At 44.8% G+C, this 9,767-nt stretch overlaps 1 protein-coding gene across 1 annotated transcript in view; it reads left to right on the top strand.

Annotated features, from left to right (window-relative positions):
- The first annotated feature begins 1,560 nt into the window (after nucleotides 1-1,560).
- CCDC80 (coiled-coil domain containing 80) overlaps nucleotides 1,561-9,767 on the top strand; it is a 30,055-nt gene continuing 21,848 nt past the window's right edge. Inside the window, exons 1-3 of the mRNA XM_084651361.1 lie at nucleotides 1,561-2,234; nucleotides 2,615-4,539; nucleotides 8,845-9,001. Coding sequence (XP_084507487.1) covers nucleotides 2,626-4,539; nucleotides 8,845-9,001 — 2,071 coding nt within the window. The 5' untranslated portion in view covers nucleotides 1,561-2,234; nucleotides 2,615-2,625. The remainder of the gene's footprint in view (nucleotides 2,235-2,614; nucleotides 4,540-8,844; nucleotides 9,002-9,767) is intronic.

Here is a 9,767-nt window from a genome sequence, read left to right as displayed (position 1 = left end):
CTAGGCTACACTGATTTTGTATAGTACTAATTTTTTATCAGAATATCATGCAGTAAATCACTTTCCTACATATGTCTCAGCATATTAGTGTAATAGAATATACAGTTGGACAATCCCTAACTACTGCAGTCAATAGATCTGCATCAGCAGATCTACATCATGACCCTGTGGATGCAAGCACGGTGGCTTCTCCTTGGCTGAGGAAGTCTAGACAGGCATCTTTTCTGAGCTCATCAAAAGCCCTTGACACCTCATTGTGCCAGAGTTGGGAGCTCAGTGGAGTGACACAGCCCTCCCAGCTAACCAGGGAACAACACACCAGGGGCACTGGTCCAACCACTGTTGTTTGTCTCCAACACATTGCTTTGCAAGGAGCTTCTCTTTGTAAGCCTGATCCTGGAGGGGGTTGAGAGTGAATGATCTCCACTCCTTTTAAGAGATTAGCAGCACATTGCAGGATCCAGACCTACATCAAGAGCAACCCATGAACCACAAATATGTAACATTGCACCCATATGAGTGTAAAATAAAAACACTAGCAATGTTTTCCATAGCACTTGCCAACTTAAAACAAAAACAAAGCAAAGAAGAGACAGAGAGAGAATGAATATGCAAATACTTTGAAACAGAGGGGGAAAGTGTAGGGTGTTACATTTTTTTAAAGGGCCACTTACATTTGATCAAACATTCAATCTAGGATTTGTAAATAAAACTAGGCTTTGTAAATAGGAATGATGATGATCATAATCTTTTCCAAATCAAAGAGCAATAGCAATGTTTCCATTCTAGTACTTTTAAGTGTTGTATATCAATTACCAATAAGTGATGCTTTACCACCTCTTAGGTATTAGTCAAGAGTCTGTGGACCAAATCTTCAGCTGGTATAAATCAGTTTGGTATGTCTGTTTGCAATGGAGCTATGCCAGTTTACACCAGCTGAGGATCTGTAGTCAATAGATCTACACCAATTTACACCAGCTGGGGATCTAGTCTTCCCACATCTCTCTCTGCAAGTTTGCATCTTTTTGTTTTTGACTTGCATAATGCATGTCTGTGAATCAAAAATTAATATTTAATGTTTTGATCCAGTTTTTAAAAATCAACTGACCACTTGTTTGTTTACAAATTAAAGACTACAGCAGTTGTGTATGAGAATATGAAAGAGAAATTGACTAGAAACTAAGATGAAATTGACTGGTCTCTTTTTATTTCCCAGATTGAAATATAGAAAGTAAAACAAACAGTAAAAATGGGGGAAGGAAATCAAGTTTTAAAAAAAACTCTATCAGCTTTTGACTATCTAATGTGCTGTTATTAACACAGGTAAGGAAATGAGTTTCTTAAGCACATGATTTTTAACTTGATGGTGTCAGTTTAGTGGAATGAGAAAAGAAGACAAGGAAGGGAGGGCTTGGGGGGAAGGTCAAGCCAGTTTGAGAGCTTGAGGTGCTTAAAGAGTTAAGGTCGCAGTCATCCTTTTCCAAAGTGATTTATGATGATGATGTGAAACGTTTCAACCCCCTAAGAAATTTCCTCCGCCCTCCCTCAGTGAGTTGAAGTGGGAAGGAGGCGGTGTTCTGCTGATCTGTTAAATTCTTAGTGAAGTTTCCCTGATTTCCAGTGGCGGCTGCTGTTTGAGTTTGGTTTAGAGCAGGGCTGAGGTTATCCTGAAATTTCTGGGATCACATCCAGCAAAAAGGAAGAAGAAGAAAAAGAAAAGATTAGGGATAAAAAGTGGGTAGAGAAAGAGCAGGCTAAAGGGGGCTTCTTTTCTCAACATCGCATTCCTGTGTTTTGCTTCAGCCTGAAAAATATATTAATCCCAGGGCTTTTTCTCTCTGGAAACAAAGGAGCTAAACTAGAGTGAGGAGGAAAGGAGTGATTAGAAGGATCATGGAACTTTGAAAGAGAGAGAGAGATTCAGAAAAAGCTGAGAGTTCACTTTTATTAGATGAAATGTGTTTCTCTGTGTGTGTGACTGATACAGAAACAAGACAGACCGGCAGGTAAATGGAGCAGCAAAAATCACAAAGGAAATTTCCTTTCATCTCATCCCACTTGTCAAGAAGGTGAAGAAAAACAAAAAGTAAAAGCTCCACAGTGAACCGGACATTCTCTGGAGTCTGTTTCGTTACATAAAAACCAGTGAGCTGCAGCAAAACTCCATGGCATTGCTCTCCCTCTAAAGAAAGGGCTGGGATACACGTATCTTGAACAGAAACTTTCCTGCGAGGGTAAGTTTTAAGTTAAAAACAAACTCTTGGCTTACCACCTCTGTGAGCCTGTGTGTGTGTGTGTGTGTGTGTGTGATGTAAACATAATTATTGTATTTTTTGACTTATTTGGATAGATAGATAAATAGATTCATGTTATAGACTGATTATCTCATTTTTTGCCTAAATTAATCTACTCTGTGCTTTTCTAGAAATAGCCTCAAAGTTTTTATAGAAATATCCTGACAGGACTAAGTTGTATTTAGTACTTTGAATAACTGAAACGCCACAGTCTATGTGTTGCTCTCTGGTCACTAAGAAAGTACAAGATATATCTGTCTATGTCTATATCTAAAATTCTACTGTTAACATTTAACTTTTTCTCCTCATTTCTTTTGAAGTGGATCACACAATGAACTGGACACTAATTCTGAGTTTAGCCATGCTGTGGGCAACATGGCTAGCGTGTGACTCTGAGAAGACAGTGAGACTAGCAGACAGAGGGAGCCATGGAATTAGTTACTTGCCTCTCTCTCACAGGGCTAGCAATGGATCGCTCTCCTTCCTGAGAAGGTCAGAGGCATCCCGGGGGAGTTGGACACCTTCACTGGGGAATCTCCAACGTTTTGTTGCCAAGAGGGATACTCCGGCATCAAAAAATGTACGACCTGACTTGCTGCGAGATGAAGTGCCTGCCCAGCCCAGGAGTGTCAGGGCCAGAGTGAGGAAGACGCAGAGACACACCGTTGCGGCCAAACATCCCCAGCCTGAGATGATTAAGGATGAGGGGAAGTCTGCGGTGTCTCGGTCACGGATTTTACGTTTCCCTTCAGGGTCCAGTTCTCCCAATGTCCTGGCTAGCTTTGCCGGCAAGAACAGAGTCTGGGTCATCTCTGCCCCTCATGCCTCTGAAGGCTACTACCGGCTCATGATGAGCCTGCTTAAGAGCGACGTCTACTGCGAACTGGCTGAGAGGCACATCCAGCAGATCGTGTTGTTCCATGAGGAAGGGGAGGAAGAAGGGAAAGTCAGGAGGATAACCAGTGAAGGGAAAATCCTGGAGCAGCCTCTAGATCCCAGCCTCATCCCTAAGCTCATGAGCTTTCTGAAACTGGAGAAGGGGAAATTTGGCATGGTGCTGCTGAAGAAGACCCTACAGGTGGAGGAAAGGTACCCTTACCCTGTAAGGCTAGAGGCCATGTATGAAGTCATCGACCAGAGCCCCATCAGGAAAATTGAGAAGATGAGGCAGAAGGGCTTCATCCAGAAATGCAAAGCTGCCAGGGTGGAGGGGCAAGTAGTGGAGGAAGGTAATAATGGTGGCAGCACCAGACCTACGTCAAGTGGTGGACACGTCCAGCTGTCGGTAAAGAAGGAGGAGCCAAGGAGAAGCAATGTTCAGCCAACAAGGAGCAAAACAGTGAAGAAACCAATCACAATCACAGTGGCTCCTCCTCCCCCTTCAACGAGGGCCAGCACTCTCCCTCCCACAACCACCACTACCCAGACAACCACCCACACAGTGATGATGCCGAGCAGACCTATCACCACAGCCACAACCATTCCAACCACTCAGAGAACTTGGACCACAAAGTCACACACCACTTCCGACTATCATAGGCTGCCCACAGCGCCTGAGGCAACTGCCCCATGGGGAACAGCCACTGATGATTTCTACACCCCTGTGTGGAATGAGAACCGCAGAGACAGGCAGCATGGCCACCCAGAGAGACACCCAGTAGCCACCCGGAGACCTGGCAAAGTTGCCAGCTATGACAGCTACACAGAGGTTCCCACAGCCGCCTCAGAGCACTACACAAGGACAAACGCAGGTAGATTTAGAGACAACCGTACAGACCGGAAGGACTATATTCACCGGGATCCCAGTGTCACTCCAGGCCAACACAAACCAGCCAAAGCCAAGCCACCTAAAAAGAGAACCCAGGAAAAGATCCTGAGCAATGAATACGAGGATAAATATGATCCAAGCAGGCCTGCTGTTCCCCACTTGGAGCAAGAGATTGCAGCAGGGAATGTCCCGCTGAAGAAAGGGAAAGAGCCAAAGAAGCACGACCGACCAGACAAGCCTGAGAAGAAGAAGAAAAAGGAGAGACCCGACAAGCTGCAGAAGAGCGAGAAGCATGCCAAGAAGGACAAAGCTGAGAAGAAGAACAAGCAGGACAAAGACCGTAGCAAGAAGAACAAGAAGGGGAGCAGGACTGAGAACGAGGGCTATCTTAAGCCAAACACAAAGCCTTTCCTTCAGCCCTCCAGGAAATCAGTGACAAACCTCCTGGATTTTTTTGAAGGCAAACGGCGACTCATTGTAAGTAGCATGTTCCTGAGTGTTATCACCTCACCCATTAAAGTAAATCTCCATCCTAGTGAGACTGTAGTGAATGGGAAATCTGGGGCGGGGTTATTTTTTTTAATATGGTTTTTTACAACGGTGGTGAAAGGTACCAGCCTGATAACTTTGGAGATGAAGGCCTCCAATGGGGAAGCTTGCATCACTGCCCTTTGCACTGTGCCTGTTCTTAACCTTGCATCGGCAGGACTCTCTCTCTCTTGGGGCGAAAGGGGAGTTCATCATCGATGGCCCATTCAGTCCTTGACCTTCTGCTGCAACAGCCAATAAAGGGTACCAATCATGTTGGCATCTTTGATATGGTGGACAGCTGTCTGCAAAGAATTGGACTGGAGCCCTTCCATTTGCTCTGCATGGGGCTACCAAACAGCCATCATTGTTTTGGCTCTGTAGGTGATGGGCTGTATATCTGGGATGATTAATGAAATGAGGTCACAATGTGGGTTTTGTCCACCAACCAAATTGGGATGCTTGCTGGTGTTACCACTACCCTCTACATTCCAGTTCCCAGCATGCTCTGCCAGCTGACATCTGTTTCATTGCGATGCTAGTGTCCAAACTCTATAAACAGGCCAAGTGGTTGGGCACCGCTTATGGGCATGTATGAGCAAGTATATGTGCACACATGCCTGCGTGTATACATGCTGAAGGTAGAATTTTCAAAGCTGCCATTAATTTCTGATGGGACTTGGTCATTCAGGGCCATTAGGTTTCTCTGACAAGCCCTCCCTATGCTAGTTTAATTACAACAGGCTCTTCTGGTGAGGTTCCAAGGCTTAGAAACTGAGCACAGTCTGGAGCTGCTTCTCCCAGGGTTTAATAATATTGTACGTTTTTCCATTGTACGTATCTAAAAACATTTCACCTGTGAAAGGGAACAATTTAGCCCCAGTTCAAATGATTTCTTTGGTAGGCACCATTCACTTTAAAGGTTCACTTTGAAAAATAGCATTTGGGAGCTCCTCATTCAGTCTCACAGGGTTAGTTCAGTTTACAAGGATTTTCCAGTGGCCAGTGTCACAAACAGCACATGGGCTCCAAAAATCCAGCCAGGGTCTTTCTGCCCCTTATACCATCACCTGTAACAAAGATTCTGCCATCTGCCATGGGAGTTCAGCTGACAGTTCTGATGATGCATGAGACAGCACAGAATCCAACTTTCTCTCCCCTAATTGTATTAGCTCTAAAGAGCTAACAGGAATAAATGCTCGAGAGAGAGAGAGAGATCCAAACCAAAACAGCAGATTTGAACAGCACTGAATTTTGGAAGCAGGGAGGGAGCCATGTGTTTGAAAAAACCTGACCCTGGGGAATTTGAATTTTGCAAATGACCCTGGTCTTAATAATTGGCAAACCAAGACCGCAGATCGGAACTGCCCTGAAGTTTAGGGTCTTTGAAACCTGGCTTTAGTTCTAAATGTTGTGGCTTCCAGAAATTAGTATCACATCAGGCCAAAAAAAGTGATGAGTACAGAATAGAAATCACAGAAGCCAGCCAGGCACTGCTTTCCTCCCCGAAGGACCATGGTGACTCATCACTCACTCTGGAATTTGAATCTCCAGATCTCAGATCACTTCTCAGCTGGAGCTCAGAAATGAAATGAGTCGTCCAGTCTCGGGTAGTCAGGCCAGAACAGACTGCAAGCAAACACTACTACCAAGCTGCATTAGAGTTTGTCACAGTCTGGTACTACCCATAGTTTCCTCCTCCTGGAAGCTAGGTTCATTATGCAGTAGTCATTAATGGAGGCAAGGTTGGAGATACAGCACATGGCTCTGCCTTTGTTTTATGTGACACGTGCACAAGGTAGATTAAAGGTAATTGAAATCTGGATCTACTGACATTTCAGGCCCCTTAAAATAAAAGCCACCTTTCTTTGCACCCTTTTCCCCAAGCAGACTTTTCTATCCAGCTCAGCTATCTCTTCCTCTTGGGTCCAATTCTACCAGTCAGTTGCCCCAGATGTACAGTTCTCTTACATTCCTGAGTCCTTGATCTTCCTCCCAAAAGAATCAGCTCAGGCCTCTCTAGTATCAGCTCTGCCTGTGCTGTTTCCCACTGCTCTGATACACTGTTCCCTTTGGGCCACTCGGATGACGGGGCCTGGCTCCAAAAGATCCTGTCTCAATCCTCCTCCAAAACGTGAATTTAGAGAGAGAATCACTGCTTATGGTGGTTCAACCAGCCACTTCATAGGGGCGGGTTAAGTGCTACAACTGGCTAAACAGAGAGCTGGGCCCAAATTTCAGATTCTGATCTGAATTTCAAACTTCCAAAAGTTTGTAGGGTGTTCAGAGCAAGGGCTTTGGTTCATCCCTTAATAGATATAGGGTACTGCTGTAAAATCTGGATCCACATCTTGATCTGGATTTTGAAATCCCACCCTGGTTCAGATCTGTGGTCAGAAAGTTTTGCCTGAGGCAGTTTGTTTTTTGTGTGTCATACACACACACACACAACTTAGGCAAGTAGCGGTTATAATGCAGCCTAAAATTAAACCAATAAGTAACTCCCTGTTTGTTTTGCAGAGAAAGCCAGGCTATTTTAAAGCTATGATTTGAGGTTTGCTTTGCCTCTGAAATGCTTCCCACTTTATCCTAAAAGATTTGCCAGAGTGAGACAAATTCATTGCTCACTTATATCCATACAATTCCACTGGGTCAAATTCTGCATTCATTTCCACACATTGGCTATGAAACTGGGAGCAGAACTCGGCTCATTTTTTGGTACTTATTTGAGTTCTCAAACAGTATTTAAAATACTTCTTTTTAAGCATTTTACTGCAACTTTAAAGTACATGACTTGTGCTATAGATTAGTAATCAAATCATCTTGTGTTCACATAATCTCTATGGGCCTGATTCTCATTTACACTAAAGCCATTTTTCATCACCAGGGTGATGTAAAGGGGCCTTAATATAAATGAGACTCAGGGCCTCAACGCCTATAGCTCATCCTTGTAACTGAATGTACTGATAAACTGTATTTGTAAAGGATGTTTCATAGAAAGTATCCCAGACAATCTTACACAGTTAAGACAACATTATGTCTCGTGATGAGCCTAAGCCACAACATTTGGCTCCAGATTTCAACTCCCCCCGTGTTCAGCGGAGTCAGGATCTGGGGATTTTGGACAGAGTCTAGCTCGAGTTAGAACTATTCTGTTTCAAGTGGATGCAGGATTCTCCTCCACTTCCTGTCCTAAACTGTTGTGTGGTGTCGCTGTGTGTAGTTAAACAGCTGCCATCTCACCCCCCACACCTGTATCTTTTGGAAAACACTTGAAGAGGCATTGGTATGAACCTAAAATATTTTTTTATTACTACTGTAATCATTTCCTTCTCCCCCCGCCTCCCCCTCCCCTTCCCCCAATATCTTTCCCCTCCCTCCTCTCTCAACAAATTAAGTAAGGCCTACAAGAGGGAATTTCTAAATGTTTTTGGCTAAATATAAGGTAGATGGTGCCCGGATCTAATACAACCATGCAGGTGACTAGAGGGACCACTTTAGATATGCCTGGATCATAGACACAGGGCAGAAAGAAAGGGCTGTGGCTTAGATCAGGGGTCAGCAACCTTCAGCATGCAGCCCACCAGGGAAATCCACTGGCAGGCCGCGAGACATTTTGTTTCATTGGCCATCCGCAGGCACGGCCCCCGCAGCTCCCAGTGGCCACGGTTCGCCATTTCCGGCCAATGGGAGCTGCGCAAAGCAGCGGTCAGCATGTCCCTGCGGCCCATGCACATAACTTCCATTGAAATCAGTGGGAGCTAGGCACCTCAATACCTTTGATGATCTGAGGCTATGTACCCAGTGTTCCCGCCTCTATAAATAAGTGGATGTGAGGGTGGAGCGGCCTACCTGCTCCCATCTCGACGGTTTGGGCTGGAGAACTGACTGGATTCAGAAAGGCAAAGATGTAAGAGGAGAGTATGTTGTTCCTAGTAAAGTCTGTAGCAACTTACTCCTCTCCTACCAGCACAACAGGGGAGCATCAGAGTGACTGTGTCTTGGGGGGGTGTCTCTGGGGCTCTTCCTCTAGCTGACCCATAGCCTTTTGCTCAGGGCTGGGCCTAAAGACACAATCTAGCCCTAAATAAATAAATGTAAGTTCCTGAGCTGCTGGCTATTGTGTGGAAAAGAAACCCCAGTGGGCAAGCACTAAGATGCTGTTCTCCTTTGGAGAGCGGCTCCTCTGACATAGGGGCTCGCTATGGCTTTGTTCTGAAACTAATCAAACTCTTTGTCTCTGCCAACCCCTAGCTGATCACGACCCCCAAGGCCGACAACACCATGTATGTGCAACAACGAGACGAATACCTGGAGAGTTTCTGCAAGATGGCCACAAGGAAAATCTCAGTCATCACAATTTTCGGCACCATGAACAACAGCAGCATGAAGATTGATCACTTTCAACTAGGTTCATTTTTTTACATATTTATTTCTCTCCTGTCTCTTTTTTTAAGGTGGGCCAAACATAGGAGAGGGAAGAGAGAAACCCAACTGGGGTTAAAGTCTAAGAGAGATCCTTTGTTGTGGCAACTTCCCCCCGCCTACTCCCCACACTTTGTATTTACATAGCTGTCTCTGGTATTTCCCGTGTTTAGGTTTCCAGCACTGTAAGGTGAAATGTGTGGTAGTTTCTAACGCCAGTGAAAGAGTAGAGAGCAGAAAAGTGTGACATGGGAAGGGCAGGAAGATCATTTGGTTCAGGCCTGTAGACATCTCATGTATCCATCTCTTTGGGTAACTGAATAGTTACATTTCTGTGTTATCACTGGATTTATTTTGCAGACCATCAGCAGCAAGTGGCTGGCTACAGACTAATAGGCTTTAAGAACTGCCACAATAAATTGGCCAGTGTCACACATAGGAGTCATTTCACAATGGAGGGGGAAATTGGTTTCGATTAAATAAAAAGCTACTCACAACTCAGACCAACCCAACTCCCATTCTGAAGTTCCAAATGGCTCCCTTCCTGTTGCTGAATGTTACATTTTCTCCTCCCTTTGCACTTGGTTTGGTTGGAACAGATTTGGAAGCACCCTTCGAAAATGCCATGCAAAAGGCTTTCCTCACACACATGGGCTAAAATCAGGACAGACAGGAAATCTTACTAGACAGCTATTGTGTCAGAGTTCCTTCCCTTCTCTGAATCAGCTCTCCCCTCTCTAGCAAATGTCTGA

Source organism: Lepidochelys olivacea (genome assembly GCF_965140295.1).
Source record: "Lepidochelys olivacea isolate rLepOli2 genome assembly, chromosome: 1".
NCBI classification, from domain to species: domain Eukaryota; kingdom Metazoa; phylum Chordata; order Testudines; family Cheloniidae; genus Lepidochelys; species Lepidochelys olivacea.
Note: the sequence above shows the minus strand (reverse complement) of the source record. Positions and strands in the feature narration are given on the sequence as shown.